This window comes from Drepanopeziza brunnea (genome assembly GCF_022702325.1).
Source record: "Drepanopeziza brunnea f. sp. 'multigermtubi' strain 214-2 chromosome Unknown ctg2, whole genome shotgun sequence".
In the NCBI taxonomy this organism is placed as follows: domain Eukaryota; kingdom Fungi; phylum Ascomycota; class Leotiomycetes; order Helotiales; family Drepanopezizaceae; genus Drepanopeziza; species Drepanopeziza brunnea.
The window spans coordinates 484,830-501,110 of NW_027094065.1; the positions used below are offsets into that span (position 1 = coordinate 484,830).

The 16,281-nt window shown below is 49.5% G+C and overlaps 6 protein-coding genes across 6 annotated transcripts; 2 read left to right on the forward strand and 4 right to left on the reverse strand.

The window, feature by feature from the left end:
• Positions 1-203: 203 nt before the first annotated feature.
• L3040_001342 (uncharacterized protein) lies at positions 204-1,180 on the reverse strand (the record flags this gene model as incomplete). The annotated part of the gene is made up of 3 exons (XM_007292895.2): positions 204-956; positions 1,005-1,059; positions 1,161-1,180. The coding sequence occupies 3 exons, from the start codon at positions 1,178-1,180 to the stop codon at positions 204-206; spliced, it is 828 nt and encodes a 275-aa protein (XP_007292957.2).
• Positions 1,181-1,553: 373 nt separating this feature from the next.
• L3040_001343 (uncharacterized protein) lies at positions 1,554-3,425 on the forward strand (the record flags this gene model as incomplete). Its single annotated transcript, XM_007292896.2, has 3 exons — positions 1,554-2,353; positions 2,412-3,263; positions 3,362-3,425. The coding sequence occupies 3 exons, from the start codon at positions 1,554-1,556 to the stop codon at positions 3,423-3,425; spliced, it is 1,716 nt and encodes a 571-aa protein (XP_007292958.2).
• A 52-nt stretch (positions 3,426-3,477) lies between these two features.
• Positions 3,478-5,385, reverse strand: L3040_001344 (uncharacterized protein; the record flags this gene model as incomplete). Its single annotated transcript, XM_007292897.2, has 3 exons — positions 3,478-3,631; positions 3,687-3,805; positions 3,862-5,385. 3 exons carry the CDS (start codon positions 5,383-5,385, stop codon positions 3,478-3,480), a joined length of 1,797 nt encoding a protein of 598 aa, XP_007292959.1.
• A 504-nt stretch (positions 5,386-5,889) lies between these two features.
• L3040_001345 (uncharacterized protein) lies at positions 5,890-6,550 on the reverse strand (the record flags this gene model as incomplete). The annotated part of the gene is made up of 2 exons (XM_007292898.1): positions 5,890-6,059; positions 6,115-6,550. The coding sequence occupies 2 exons, from the start codon at positions 6,548-6,550 to the stop codon at positions 5,890-5,892; spliced, it is 606 nt and encodes a 201-aa protein (XP_007292960.1).
• A 1,459-nt stretch (positions 6,551-8,009) lies between these two features.
• On the forward strand, positions 8,010-10,757 carry L3040_001346 (uncharacterized protein; the record flags this gene model as incomplete). Its single annotated transcript, XM_007292899.2, has 4 exons — positions 8,010-8,037; positions 8,275-8,342; positions 8,437-10,550; positions 10,613-10,757. 4 exons carry the CDS (start codon positions 8,010-8,012, stop codon positions 10,755-10,757), a joined length of 2,355 nt encoding a protein of 784 aa, XP_007292961.1.
• Positions 10,758-11,293: 536 nt separating this feature from the next.
• Positions 11,294-12,784, reverse strand: L3040_001347 (uncharacterized protein; the record flags this gene model as incomplete). Its single annotated transcript, XM_007292900.2, has 2 exons — positions 11,294-11,474; positions 11,535-12,784. The coding sequence occupies 2 exons, from the start codon at positions 12,782-12,784 to the stop codon at positions 11,294-11,296; spliced, it is 1,431 nt and encodes a 476-aa protein (XP_007292962.1).
• Between the last annotated feature and the right edge of the window lie 3,497 nt (positions 12,785-16,281).

Here is a 16,281-nt window from a genome sequence, read left to right on the forward strand (position 1 = left end):
TCTGAGTAAGAGCGATAGCTTTCATGACGCTTGCTGTGAGTAGTTTTTATACGTTGCATTGGCTAAGGAAACCACTCACCTCGGTGTGTGCCATGCTGTCACTATCTTGTGATTTGAAAGCGAAACCGTTACAATCGGCCTCTTGGATAAACAGCATCGCTTAGGACCTATAAGGGATCCCTAATTATCAACTCTTCTCTAGCCTAGACCTTGATCCCGTAACTCTCGTACGGGAAATTTTCCAGGCTCGGGAGAGTCACGCCCCATCCATCGCCCACCTTACCTAGCTGCTCTTCGTCCCCAATCGGAACAAGTCCAATTCTACCCGCAAGAACCTGCTCCTCTCTTCCCTTGAATTCTAGGGCTAACATTGGATGCGGAACCCAAACGACTCTCATCTTCGCCCTCCGTCCAGCCTCGACTCCAGGAACCGCGTCTTCAAACACCAAGCATTCCTCCGGCGTGATTGGTCTCTCGCCTGCTGGAAGGCTGTCATTGATAGACTGCAAAGCCATCAAGAAAATATCCGGTGCTGGCTTCCCTCTACCTTCCTTCAATCGGGGATCATCCCCCAGAATCCGGCGGTCACTGGGGAAAACTCGGAACGTCTCGTTTGTCTCTTTGCTCTGAGCTTTCAAGGCAAAGTTCTCCTGGCTTGTACTTGAAGCCAGTGCCATGTGCACTTTCTCGCCGTTGGTATTGTATGCTTTCTCGAGGTGTGATAGAAGTGCTTCAACGCCAGGAAGAGGCTTGCAATCCGGGAACCGTGATCGTTGAATCTCTTTCTGCTCAATCACATACTGCTCTCTAGAAATTGGCAGTTGAGCCCACTCGTAGAATGGAGCGCCCGTAGATGATCCGGGAACTCCCATCATTTTTGCCTTTACCGACCATGGCAAAGCTGGTCTACCGTAGCGCTCCAACAGGAGGTTTGCACAGATTGTATATATGTCTTCCTGCGGGATGTTAGCGAAAACCCGATTCTACGAGAGAGAAATACTAGCCGTATTTATCAGCAAGCCATCCATGTCAAAAATACAAGCCCTGATTGGGGAAAACCTGTGGATTATTATTAGACATAGCACTTTGACAAGCTGGCTGTAGGGAGCCAGGAGTAGTCCCGTGGCCTGTCCTCAGCATCAAGCGGTGTGGATGCTTACTCTGGGACGGTTGAACCCATGGTGACAAGTCTCAAGTTTTTGGATCTCAGTCGCTGTTAGATGAGGTGAAGTTACCTGACCTATTTATCTGGTGGTATTTGCTGGAATTTATATTTGTGAGAAATTGAGAGTTATAAAATTTTGCAGTATTTAAGCTTCGCGAATCATGTAAGGCACGTGGGAGACTCAACATTAATTTGTAAATCTCCAGTCAAGCTCTGATACAGCCTCCAGATGATTTTCCGTATCTTGAGGCGGACACGATTGCAGGCAAACGTCGTGGTCATCATGTTCGTCGTCGTTATAAGCCCTAGTAAAAGTGGAGGCCTCGCTCGAACCCCTTCAAGCGAATGAAGCCACAACTCGCTGCTCATCATCAACAACACTGTCTCAATGTCTTCAAAATCCTCTCCCCAAATCCAAGACAAGATCAAACAACCCTCATCCTCAGCCATTGGTGCAGCGCTCCTTATAGCTCAACAATTCGGCTCGCGAGGCCTCACATTCGTCGTCAACCAAATCCTGCTGCGCTACCTCTCTCCCGAGCTCCTGGGGATCTCCACCCAACTAGAAGTCTACTCTATCACCGTCCTCTTCTTCGCGCGGGAGAGTCTACGTGTGGCTTTACAGCGACAACCTGATATCCTTGATTCATCATCTGAAAAAGATAAGGATACGGATGAAGATGGACAAGTTGTGAATGAGAAATTCCCAGAGAATCACGTGGACGCCAACACGAACGCTGGTCGCACCCAAGCCATCGTGAACCTCTCCCACGTATCGATATACCTTGGTATAATCTTCTCTCTCATAGTAGGATGGCTGTATATATACACCTTGGCGAAGGGAGACCCGATCGTTTTAGCGACGCCGTATTTCAGGGAGGCATTGAAGATTTATGGCGTGGCTGCTATCTGGGAACTGCTAGCTGAGCCTTGCTATGTTGTTGTGCAACATAAATCGAGGTTTGGGATCAGAGCTTCTGCGGAACTAATGGCTACGGTGTCGAGGTGTCTCGTTACTTGTGGCTCTGCAATATGGGCGTCGCGGACTGGGAGGGACATTGGAGTCTTACCGTTTGCGTTAGGGCAGGGCATGTATGCTGTGTCATTGTCTCTAGTGTACTACTTGAAGGTCGGGAGAATCGCAAGAGAAAGTGGTTTCTCACTGCTTGCGAAGAGGATATACTCCCGGTACGTCTCATCCCCTCCGTCCCACAACCATCTTGTTGACTCTAGGATGACTACCTAGCGACACCTCAGCCTTCATCTTCAACCTTCTCTCTTACCCTCTTCTGAAACTCGCCTCAAGCTTCTTCATCCAATCCCTCCTCAAACATCTCCTAACACAAGGCGACACCATTCTCATCGCCTTCCTCGCCACCCCGCAAGCGCAAGGTATCTACGCCCTAGCCGCCAACTACGGCGGGCTCGTCGCCCGCCTCCTGCTCCAACCCATCGAAGAAATATCCCGCAACTCATTCGGCAAGATCCTGTCCTCCGTCGATGGCAAACCAGCGAAGGCTCGCGTGACGGAAGTCAGAAAAACCCTGTTCATGCTGCTACGCTCCTACGTGCTCTTCTCGGCGTGCGTGGTGGCGGTCGGACCGAGTATCGCACCGCTGCTGCTGAAGATTGTGGCGGGCGCGCGGTGGACGAGTTCGGGCGCGGGCCATGTCCTGGCAACGTACTGCTACTACATCCCGCTGCTGGCCATTAACGGGCTGACGGAGGCGTTCGTTTCGTCTGTGGCGACAAAGTCGGAGATCCACAGACAGACGGTCTGGATGATTGCCTTCTCTGTGGGGTTTGCCGGCGCCTCGGTTTTCTTCCTCCGCTTCCTGTCGCTAGGAGCGGAAGGCTTGGTGTGGGCGAATGCTCTTAACATGCTGTTTCGCATTACCTGGAGCACCGCATTTATACAGTCCTACCTACACCGCTACGAGAGTAGGTTTTCATTCGGTGAACTTCTTCCTAAGCCTTTGACGATTGCTGCGGGCGTCGGTACATACGCTGTGCTGGCACAGCTGGAATCTGGGTTTACTGGCGGAATCATGGATATTATTAAAAGCGGAAGCATAGCTGCGGTATTCTTAGTACTGATGTGAGTTTTGTATTCTTCCTCGTCGTCTATCTAACCCAGTGCATACACATCTCTGCAGTACAACAAGCTTACTTTTGACTGACTGAAACAACCAACAGCTGCGTGTCCGAACGAGACTATCTCGTATCATGCTACCACCAATTTCGAGGCCAGAGCGCATGAATCAGATATCAATCTATCAACGGACCTAGGGCAAGGATCGTCGATCCAGCAATCAATCAAAAGTGATCTTTTTCGCCTTCTTGCTCATATCTACGTCTTTAGCGAAGGCGCCGTAGGCTTCATGCTCCTTTCTCTTGACCGTAGTGCCGAACTTCAGGAGGTCGGCTGGGACTTCTTGGTTCGCTGCTTTTAGGACGTTGATCAAACTAAATTGCATTAGCATAGGATAAGGGTGGCTGCGATGGGGAGGTGTAAACGTACGATCCCGAAAGAGCTTTATCTTGCTCGGTGAAGAAGGTTATAGCGAGGCCATCCAAGCCGGCTCTGCCTGTTCTCCCGATGCGGTGAACGTAGTCCTCTACTGTGAGAGGGAAGGTAACCTGGATACCAATTAGCCAAGATTCAGCACAATCCGGAACAACGAGAAAATATTCACGTTGATAACAAGCTGCACAGCGGGAATATCCAACCCTCTAGCTGCCACATCCGTCGCCACCAGAATCGGCGTCGTCCCCTTCTTGAACGCATCTAGACTCCTCGTCCTCTGCTCCTGGCTCAAATCCCCGTGAATGCCCGCTACTCGGAAACCTTTCATCTTGATGAACCCCTCCAATCTCGTAGCCTCCTTCTTGTACAGTGCGAACACCAGGATACGGTCGTCTTTCTGCGCGCCGCTCTGGTACTGCTTAAGAAGCTGCAGCAATCTGTATTCCTTCTGTCTACCATCCATCACCTCGACTTTCTGCACAATGCGCGTGTTGGCGCGCAAGTCTCCTGTGGGGTTATCGCCAATCGCGATCTTGACTGGGCTGGTCATGAAGGTAGATGCAAGAGCGCGGACGGACTCTGGCCATGTCGCTGTGAACATGAGGGTTTGGCGTTGGCCGATGGGGAGGGTCATGTTGATAATCTTGCGGATCTCCTCTTCGAATCCCTTGTCCAGCATGCGGTCTGCTTCGTCCAATACCACATAGTTGGCTTTACTGAGATCCGCGCAGCCTTCGTTGATTAAATCGTTCAAACGACCTGGAGTCGCAACAACAATATCTGCTGTCTTCAACGCTTGGCGCTGTTGGTCTTTGGGCACGCCGCCATATACACACACGGCCTTTAAGCCAGAGACTTTGGCGAGTTCCATGATCTGGTCATAACTCTGCATTGCCAACTCCCTTGTCGGCGATACAATGACAGCCCTGGGACCCTTATTTCTCTGGCTTGCCGGGAGAGCTAGGATTCCGCGTACACAGGGAACTGCGAATGCCATCGTCTTTCCTGACCCAGTCTCTGCGACTCCGATAACGTCTCTTCCGGAGAGTAAGAAGGGCCATGCTGCGGCTTGTATAGGCGTGGGCGCCTTGAAGTTCTTGAAGGGGGCTCGTTGCGCAGGGTCGGTGATGGGGAGGAAATCGAAGGCCGTCAAGGGTCGGAGTTTTGCGAAGGTAGGGAGGGGATCCGTGACGGAGATGAAGTTTTCTGCGAGGAACTTGTCAACTTCGGATTGAGGGAGAGCTATCAAGCCAGCAGCTTCTGTGTAGCCGCTATCGGATTTCCCATCCGCGGCTGGCGCAGAGGTCCTAGTTTCCGGTACTGTGGTCGCAGCTTCCGTTGTTTCTTCTGGCTTGTTCTTCTTCGCCTTCTTCAAAGCTTTCAATTTGGCCTTCTCTGCCTTCTTCGCCGCCTTCTCGTCTACCACTTCCTCAACCTTCGTGTCCTCCTTCGTGTCCTCGGTTTCCGCTGGAGTCTCTGCCGCCTCGGCCTCAGCCAGTTTTTTCAGCTTCTTCAAGCGTTTCTTCTCCTTCTTCGCTGCCTTTTCCGCATCAACATCTACCTCCGTGGTGGTAGTTGCCTCTACCGCAACCTTCTTGCTTTCTTTTTTGCTCTTTTTTGAGGCTGGCACATTTTCAACCGTCGATTGGCCTCCGATAGAGATTTCCGCATCATCTAAGCTTCGTTTACCCATTGTTGCTGTCTGGTGTCAAGTCCTTGTTAAAGTAGCGAAATGTGATGGGAATTTTGGAATAAAAATCAATTCGGACCTGATAAGCTTTTGGGTGCGGCCGCTAGTAGATTCTGGCAACTAGCACTACGACTTCTTGCTGTTGATCCCTGTCAGAATGATCAGAGGCAAGATTATTTTTTGGTCTGGGCAGATCAATAAATAGATCGGTGGTAGGTAGATAGATTCCATTATTGGTGTGGTATCGGTGTTTCTTCCACTGAATGGAAGATTTTGTACAATTGTAATGTCCAATGCGTTTCCGCGACATTCATAAAGTGCTCAATGTGTCCAGACCCTGCCGCTTTCTTGATTAAAGCTGGTCTTCGCCACCCATACCCCCAAACAAGTGCCCGATCGTGAAAAATGAACTTGCAAATCCACAATTGCCGAATTTCTAAGATCAATTTAGGTACCAAAAAGGGTCCCGACAACTCCAACGCCATGTAGCCACACCCATCCCCAAGCTTACGCGGTCACGGTTTGAGATCCAGTAGGCTCCATCACTGTCTCTACATCAATCTTTGGCATGCTCGATCCGGTTCCGCCGAGATTAGTCGAGCGGGCGTTTGGGTTCTTGGAGTAGTAGTTCGTGATAGCGGACTTGATGGCATCTTCGGCAAGCATGGAGCAATGGACTGTTCATCGTTAGCTATTGATGAAGACGCGGATACCGGACAGCAAAGGACTTACGCTTTACAGGAGGTAAGCAGAGCTCCTTTGCAATCTCTGTATTGCGAACTCGGCCAGCCTCCTCCAAAGTCATACCCCGTACCAGCTCAGTCAAATAAGACGACGATGCAATGGCTGATCCGCATCCAAAAGTCTTGAATTTGACATCGGAAATGGTGTTATTTGTGGGGTCGACCCGGATCTGCAGCTTCATCACATCTCCGCATGCTGGCGCACCGACAAGACCAGTTCCTACGTCGGCATCGGCCTTTGGCATGCTTCCAACATTGCGAGGTCGGGAATAGTGATCGAGGACCTTCTCATGATATTGTCGTCGGCCTGCAACTGCGATGGAGGACAATATTTGAGGAGGGGCGAGTCTGGTGGCGGGTCTGACAGAGGCCGATAGCATTTGGCCAGCAGCACGAGGAGCGGCCGAAAGGGCTCTTCTGAACATTCTTGAGGTTTTTAATAGATCTTGTAGTTGTGGAAGGTAGTTGTTAGGATGCGGGTGTGGTCTGCGGTAGAGGGTCGATAGATGTGTGCGGTGTGAGGCGGTACTGTAGGAAGGAGATGATGGCAAAACTTGATGTCTATATTTGGTGTTTCCCCATGACGCCCGCTAAATTATTTGCTAATCAGGTCAGATCAGATCGGTACTGGTCATGTGACATGTCCTAGGAGGTGGGTCGCCCAGGGGGTTGTAAGCCGAAAACAGAAAACAGGTCCCATCAGAAGTGGGAGGAGAGGATGATCATTAGTCTCAGAGGCGAGGAAAGTCTACCGTATCTGTACACCGGTATACTTCTTGGTGCCACTAGGAAGTCGTGACGTAATCAATACTGTATGGATGCTTCCTACCACGAACCTTCTATAAATCAAGGTCAGACCCAGTTTAGCTCCATAAATTGTAGAGCGGTGATTTCTGAATGGCTTAAAGCCCTGTCAACTCCATTGCACAGACTAAATACTGGCTCAAAGATACTTTTCAAGGCTGAATGAAATCCTTATACCATCCATTTGAATATCTGTAGTACTGTCGGACCTAGTTTAGCTTCAAAAATCGTAAAGCGGTGATTTCTGAATGGCTCAAAGCCCTGTCAACTCCATTGCACAGACTAAGTACTGGCTCAAAGATGCTTTTCAAGGCTGCATGAATTCTTATACTATCCCCCCCATGAATAAATGTCGGACCCAGTTTACTACGGTAGCTTCATAAATCGTAAAGCGGTGATTTCTGAATGGCTCAAAGCCCTGTCAACTCCATTGCACAGACTAAATACTGGCTTAAAGATACGTTTCAAGGCTGAATGAATCCTTATACGTAGTAAGTTGATCGGTTTAAGAGCTGGTACTCAAGATCACTCGCAAATTATACTTTCGATATGTATTCGACGGGTCCGGTCCCAGGCTTCAAGACGGTAAAGTACTGTAGTAAAGTACGGTAGTACAGCGGCAAGTGATTCTAGGGCCTGAAGTGAGGCCCGGAATTCTGTATTGTATTGTATTGTATGGTATTGTATTGTGTAGTGCTGTATCGTGTCGATTATGTCTGAGCTGCACTGAAGTGAACTGACCGTTCCTTTATGGCACCAGAGTGGATAGATACCTTTACCCAGAGAGTTCCATACGTTACTGACAAAGAGACAGGGGTACGAGTACAGTAATACTGCTGTATGACGGGGCTTATCGGTACGGGGTATCGGGGTATCGGGGTATCGGGGTATCGGTGCTTGCAGGGCTGAAGGTGGGGATGGGTGTGTAGGGAGGGGTCTTTGCAGCTTGGTTTTCCACCCCGCGTCGACAGCTTCTATTCATACTCCGTACTTTACTACCTGCCAGCAACTGTTGAGACTCTCTGCAATATCAAAACATCAAACTTCAAACTTCAATCCAAACTCGGCCAATCCACGAAAATGGCCTGCAATCATGTCAACGCAGCAGGTAAGCAAGCAAGCATTCCCTACTCCTTTCTTGCAAACTCTCTCCACATCATCTGCGAGAAAGCCTGCGGCCGTCGCTCGAATCATTCCAGGAAGCCTGGGGACATTCGACCGACCCCCGCTGTACATCATATACCTACTGCATACCCGGTGCTGTTACGTCGCGTCAGCTTCGCTGCAAATACGTGTCTATGACCTCGGATAATATCAGGTAGAGCTCTAGTCTAACATCGGATAGAGTTGCGACCTCCCGGAGTCAACCAATCTGTCTACCGCGAAGATTGTACCCAATGTTTCGATTCCATAGTAAGCCTTGCCAGCCCACCGCTACGCCTCCACCTTCCAACGAACCATACAAGAGGCTCTCTGTGGTGTGGGCTCGAATCTAACTCAATATCAGGATGATCCTACTGGCCTCGATGTCTGCCTTTACTGCTTCAACGGTGGCTGCACAGGAGACAGAAAGCATGCCGCCCTCCACCACGTCCTCACGTCTCACCCCTTGGTCCTCAACATTAAGCGCACCCGAAAAGTAGTCATCCGCGACGAGCCCCCTCAGAAGATGTCGAAGCTGTCAATTGCTGCGGAAACCGAGGCCGATCGATATGACTACGAGACGACCGTCCGATGCTACACATGCAACATCATTGATGTAGACAAGTCGCAGGGGAAGCTTGCCGCGGTAGTAGACGGAGTAATGAAGGCCAACACATTCTCCAGAAAAGAAGAAGTCAAAGCGTGGGAACAGGTCTTCACCTCATGTGAACATATCCTCACGCTTCAACAACATCCGACGCGCAAAATCGAGTCTCAAGACCTTGGTCACTGTTCTCTTTGCGATCTGAAGGAAAATCTCTGGCTCTGCTTGGAATGTGGCAACTTGGGCTGTGGTCGTGCTCAGTTTGGAGGCATGCAGGGACATTCTCACGGACTAGAACATAGTACATCTGCAGGTCACGGAGTTGCGGTCAAGCTGGGGTCCATCACACCAGAAGGCACAGCAGATGTCTACTGCTATGCCTGTGATGAGGAACGCATCGATGATGATCTTGGTGCGCATCTCGCTCACTGGGGTATCATTCTTGCTGAGCGTGAAAAAACCGAGAAGACTCTGACAGAAATGCAAGTTGATGAAAATATGCGTTGGGAGTTTGACATGACTGATGAAGCAGGTCATGAATTACAAAAGCTGTTCGGCGAAGGTCTCACAGGCTTGAAGAACTTGGGCAACAGCTGCTATTTGGCAAGCAGTCTGCAATGCCTGTTCTCTTTGCCTCAATTCCAGGAGCGCTACTACCTGTCTGGCAATGATCTTCCGATTGTTGATGATCCCGCTCAAGATCTTGAGACCCAGTTGCGAAAGCTTGGCGATGGCCTGCTCTCTGGACGATACTCGCGCCCGGATCCAGACGTCCGTACTGATGACTCGAAGCTTGCTGACCAGAGAGGTCTGGCTCCTGCAATGCTCAAGGTTTTGATTGGAAAGGGACATGCGGAGTTCTCCACGATGAGACAACAAGATGCTTTTGAGCTTCTTCTTCACCTTTTTAAACTCATCACGCGTTCTCAACACAAGGCTTCTTTGCAAGATCCAACAGAGTCGTTCAGATTTCTCATGGAGCAACGTCTGCAATGTTTGGGCTGTAAGAAAGTTCGCTATCGTACTGACGAGCAAGATAACATCTCGGTACCTGTTCCAGTCCGGAAGATTGAGAAGGCAGTAGCTAGCGGCGCTGAAGATCAGGTAGTTGAGTACGAAGCTGTTACTTTGAAGGAGTGCCTGGATATCTTCACAGGTGCTGAAATGGTAGAGCTCACCTGTGCATCTTGCGGCAGCAAGGCTGGATTCACAAAGCGGTCGCTGTTCAAGACCTTCCCCGATGTCCTGGCTATCAATGCTCGAAGATTTGCTTTGGTCAATTGGGTTCCTACTAAGCTCGATCTCCCTGTAATCGTCGGCGACGCGCCATTCAACCTGGACGACTATAAATCTCTGGGCCCCCAAGCATCCGAGGAACTTCTCCCGGAAGACGCCAGCGAAAGTACGAAGCCGTCCTTCGTCGCCAACGAGGAGGCCGTACAAGCACTGGAAAGTATGGGCTTCTCCCGTAACCGCTGCGAGAGAGCTCTGCATGCTACCGGTAACTCAGATGCCAACACTGCCATGGAATGGCTCTTCGCCCACATGGAAGACGCTGACATCGACGCACCCTTGGACATTGGTAGTGGCGGCGGAGCCCCAGCTGGTGCTGACCCCGAGAAGATCGATATGCTGGGAGCCATGGGTTTCGGTCCTCCTCAAGCTCGCAAGGCGCTGAAGGAGACCGGAGGCGATGTGGAGAGAGCTGTCGAATGGTTGTTTAGCCATCCGGATGAGCAGGGCGATTTCGAGGATGATGTGGCACCTGGTTCTGAGACGGTTGCGGAGAAGAAGGAGGCTGGAAGTGGTGATTTGCCTGCGACTTTCCAGCTACATTCGATCATCTGCCACAAGGGTGCCAGTGTCCATTCTGGGTAAGTCCGCCCCTGTCGCACGTCTACCAAAAGAAAAGTGGAATGACTAACACAATGTGCAGTCACTACGTAGCCTTTGTGCGCAAGCTTCTCCCCGGTGAGAGCACTTCGCAATGGGTGCTTTTCAACGACGAGAAGGTCGTCAAGGCCACCGATGTCGAGGACATGAAGAAGTCTGCCTACGTCTACTTTTTTCAGCGCAAGTAGATTTAGATCTTTGCGTGGGGGCATGGCGGTGGTGTTGAGGGCGTTTCTAAGGCCGATAAAAGTCTGGCAGCGAGTGGTAGGTAGCCCACTCCCCATTCCCTCCCACTTGAGGGGGTGGCTCGCCAATTTTACACTAGAGATCATCCATTATTCGGCATTTGAAGTGCTTCTGATGACCATTAAATGGCGAGAATGTGATGACCGTAGGATCTTGTTATATGAACCAAACGTTTCCGGGACGACTCGAAGTCTGACGCGTAATTGACGTGTTCCATGAAGTCAACGTGAATTACTTATTAATCAATGTAAAATGCTACATTAGAATGGAAATGTCCAGTAAGCGAGCGGGAGGGGGAGGGATTCTACGTTCACAGGTTGAGCTTCTATAACTGCATCGAGAAACACAGCAGAACACACGGAAGGACGGAAGATAGAACGTGTGGCAGAAACAAGCCTGCTTCACTGTCAAGCAGAGGGCAAGCGTGTATCGGATTTGATCCTATTGCAGGAGCTGTTATCTAGCTGGCTCAAGATATCTAGACCATCTCTTCTTCTGCAGCATAGTGCAGATATGCACCCAGCAGCTTGATACCTTCAATGTAGTTTCGCTTGTCAAGCTTCTCGTTGATGGAGTGAGCAGCGTCAGTCGAGCTACCCATTGGGAGCAGCAGGACGTTCTTGCCGATGGCTTGCTCGAAGGTCAGTGTCACTGGGATGCTGTGGCTGTTGTCAATATACAGATCATAGGGAGAAAATCAGCGGTTATAGTTAGCTTACCTTCCACCTTCTCTGGTCAGATCAGGCTTGACGCCCCATACTCGCTCTACTGCTTTTCCAGCAGCGCTGAAGTTCCAGTGCTTGGGGCTTGCAACCCACCACTTACCGGCATGTTGCAAAGTGCAGCTCATTTTGTTCTTGCTGCCCAGCTTCTTGAACTCGTCGTTGACATACTTGAAGACCAGCCTATCTACGTCCGCTGGCTCCATGTTGGGGACTGTGCGGATAGAGAACTTTCCGATGACTTTAGCTGGGATGACGGTTTTGGCACCTGGTTGCGAGAATGCGCCCTCAATACCGTGGACTGAGAGGGAGGGGTATCTCCAGCGAGCCATGAGAGTCTTCTCCTTGTCGGGGTGGATCGAGGTCTTGCTGCCGAGAGACTCGTACAGGTTGTCCATTGTGAACGCAATGTCTCCGTAGAGGGACTTCTCTTCCTCTGTAAGAGGAGCAACAAGCTCAGCCAGACCTGGAATTTGGATCTTTCCGTTTGTGTCGACCAAAGTTCCAAGCACTCGCACCAGGTCAGTCATTGGCTCCTGGGCAGTGCCACCGAACACACCGCTGTGGAGATCTTGACCTGGGCCGGAGATCTCAACAGAGTAGTAACTGCAACCGCGGAGACCGTATGTCAGGCATGGCTTCTCAGTTCCTAGCCAGTAGTTATCCGATATGCAGACCGCATCGGCGTCAGCAAAATACTTCTTCGCCTCCACATTGATGAAGTCGTCTAGACCTTCAGAGCCATACTCCTCCATACCCTCGAAGCACATCAAAAGGTTGACTGGAAATTCCACACCAGCCTTCTGGTGAGCCTCAATGGCATTCAACCACCCCAAAACCGGCCCCTTATCATCCGTGCTACCACGTCCATACATGCGTCCCTTATCGTCCACCGTGAGCTCGAACGGCTCCGTTGCCCACCCGTCTTCCTTCCCAGCAGGCTGAACATCATAATGTCCGTATACTAATATCGTCCTCTTCTTCTTGTCATTTCCGTACCGAGCAATGACGACCGGGGGGAGCTCGAGGTCCGTCTTTCCTGGTTGTATGCCCAAGGGTCGCTGCTCTACTTCTGCTCCGAGGGCTTTGAGTTCGTCGGCGAGGAACTGTCCCATGCGGACGACCTCGGGACGGCGCTCATCCTCAGCGGAGATGGAGGGGATAGCGACGGCTTTGCGCAGTCGCTCTATGAAGTGGTCGGAGAGGTCGTCGACCTGCTTGAAATAGCTGTCGAGCTGGGGCGCCATCTTCCGGGCTTGGTGAGACCGGATGGTATCTGTGAGGTAGGTTTGGCGTTGAGGTTTGAAGAGATTGTATGGCTTCGCAGACTGTGGGAGGGGGCTTCGAGAGAATTTCTGTAGTTTTGTCAGATACCTTGACGACTTGTAGAGAAACATGGATTCTAAGGTTGAACTAAGCTACTCAGGGTATGGGAGCTCCTTCCCCTTTAGAGATGTTCTCATTGGCTCCTTTTCCATGCGAATGAGGGGTCGAACGAAATGCGGGGCTTTGTGGGCTTTACCGTAACGAGTAATTGTGAGGCGGCCCGCCATTTTCACCTGATTTCGCTTAATCAAGTAGGCGAAAATGGTGGGCCACATCGCAATTATATCAACGACACTTTTGTTTACTCGCCAAGGTCGTCAGAATGCCTCGGCTTCGTCAGCAGGCAACGGACCCATCGCCGAGGCTATGAACGTTTCTTACTCCGAATCAGAAGTATAGGTGGGTCCGTGCAGAGCTTTACCACCGAGACGGTTGCAAAGGCTGAGCTTCCAGGGGTTGCCAACCTCATAATCGCAACAAAGTGCACTTTTTCCTGGCGGTTTTATTTCATGCCTTTTGGAACGTCGTCCCAGCCAACCGCGAGTGGTCTTGCCGGGGCTCACTATATAGAGGGCACTTTCAATATATTACCAAGCGATCTGTAGTGTAGTGTAGTGTAGTGTAGTATTGTTTTGACGTCTGCTACGGGTCCTGAAAAGGAGTCTGACTTACCACCTTCTTAAGGGTTTACAGAGTAATGACGTGCCGGCGTCAGATCTTAACCTGAACACTCCGCAAAAGAAGGCGGTCTTACGTAACTAATAAAATGGTTCTTTACTTAGATACGAAGTTCACTTACGTAGTATATCGATAAGATTAAACTTACGAAAGAAAAAGGTTTAAATCGATATAAAGTTTCGGGGTTTTAATCCGTTTTTAACCCCGCGGTATCGCAGCTTTAATACTACGTACGTACTGTAGTACCGGTATATCTTTATGCTTTTTGTTGACGGCGATTCGTTACTGCTAGTTTAAGTATTACGGTCGCTTTTTATTGCGATTAGTTATCAGCAGCTCGATATACCGTCTTTCCGACCATTCAATCGAGTATCCGACTAAGGGTCTTCCTTCTTTTCTTCTCGTCCGACCTCTTATATCTATAATCGATTATAGTCATGAGCTTCTTCGAGCTAGCATCTGCTAAAAGTTCTTTTACCGCATAGCAATCTCGAGAGTTTCGAAGAGCTAGGCCGCTATCGTATCCTTTTTATTCTTTTAGCGTCTTTGTATAATCGATCGTAGACACCGCTCTGTCGATAAAGGTGAATTTAGTCGTCGAATAGAGTCGTCGAGCTAATCGATAATATCGGGTTCGAGTTAGGCACCAAAAAGTATATTGTAATATCTATTTCGTACTTTTAATCGTGGTTCGTACCGTCGGCAGATACGAAAAATACGGCCAGCATTAAAGTGTATCGCCTCGTTTACTCTTGGGAAGAGTGCGTTTTCTGATCGGCTCTACGAATATTATTGAGAATATCGCAGGTTCGTAGGCAGCGCCACGCACATGCTCAGAGATCCGTCTTCGCTGGCCACCAAGCGATCTGTAAAGCCCCGTTACATCCGTAAACTATAAAATCACGTGAAATACTAGGTTTTTGGGATATCTACGTAGTACCTAGTAGTACCACGGTACAGGCCTAAGTATTACCCCTCGAGGGTGCCTCAAAAGTTTAGCTTCCACTTTCCTTGAGGGGTAATACTACGTACTTACTTACTTACGCCTGGGACGTAGTACTACGTAGTACTTTCCCGAATCTGCACCTCTTGCCACGTTTTAAACTCAGGTTCCAAATCAATACGGCTTATCTTCTGAAATGATAGGGTCTCACTGCCGCACTTGATATCCGCCTCGCGATCTCACCTCCGACTTGGCATATTCGAAGTCAATAATGCACACTTTCCCCGTGTCCGGATCGATTAATGTGTCCCTCAGTCGTACATCGCCGTGTATCACTCACTCTGCACTAATGGCGTCGAGATCTGAGACGAATTTGGCGGAGATGTTCTCACACATATCAGTTGGTTGTAGGTAGCGAAGATTCTCCTGCAAATACTCGACTGCAATTCCCGAGTACCAGCCACCACCTGTGCTGCTTGCATCCCTCCATTTGATGCTTCCATGGCATCTTGGAATGACATCTCCTTGCAACTTCCCCAGCGTCTCGTAAGCCCAAAGCTCATCCTCATTCTCGTCTTGAATGGGCTTTGCGACAAAGGTCTTGGGGAGACCAGGATTTGCCGGACCGATCACCCAGAAGAGGGCAATTGGCAGAAAATTGAAGATGAGGATGAGGTTGAAATGTGGCGCGAGAGGAAATGGTATATAGAAAGTGGCGCGAAAGTGACAGGTGTGCGCGCCGATGCAGTCATTGAACAACCGAATAGCCTTCCTCGAGAGGCGACAGATACGAACTGATCCAATATATATTTCAAGCCATAAATGAGTGCAATTTTTTAAAGCAGCTCGGCGTGGCTCGAAGGAAATGCATCATCGGGAACCTATCAACTTTATCAACTTTCACTTCTGCGCGCAAGAAGATGTAGAGATGATCTGTGGAGAGCAAATTCAGAACCCATCAAGTTCCTCTAATTGACTCTGATATGTCAGGACGATCCTCGTTTCAGCCGTAGAACAGAGAGAGATACTTGCATCCAAGACTTGCAAAATCTGATAGAGGACTCAGAATGCTGGGAATTCGGAGTTCCGCACTAGGTTTGGTGAGAGAGAGCCAGACTTGCAGCTAGCGAAGCTCACAACCTCTCTCGCTTAGTAATCAGGATTAAGCATATACCGGCAGGTCGGTAAGCTGATGACCTAATCAGCCCTATTCCAGATTATATCCGTTAGTAACCCATTAAAACATAGACATACTTGGTAGAGCCCGGGGAATAAGACCTTGGAATCGGTTGCAATTTTCTTGAGAATTCGTGGGTGACTAGCATGACGACAACCTTGGCATACCAAAGCTTCCGGTAGTCGTAGGGCAAGGCGGGAGGAGCTTTAGGTAATTGACAATGCCGAGCGCTACTTCGTATTGAAGTAATTAAATAGTCAGTGCGCTGACTGTGAATCTGCGGGCACTCGATTACAGTCGGCCGAAGCAAGTGTCCCATTTCAAATAGTATGCAAAATCGGGTTGAAAATCATTAGAAGTCATCAAAAATCACGGTTTGTATCGTAAATGACTTGACAACGCAACAAGCTATAATAGTAAAAATTATATCTACGTATCGGCATCACGATCTTCCATCAGAACATCAAACATTAGGTATATAAATAAAATATTATAATATTATTGCGCAAAAGATTGGTTTTTCAAAAATGAAAACTCGTTGCAGCTTGTCGATTACTAAGCTTGAAAGGCTCCGGGACATCCAAATATCAGCTAGAATTGATGCGATTTGCAACCCGAAA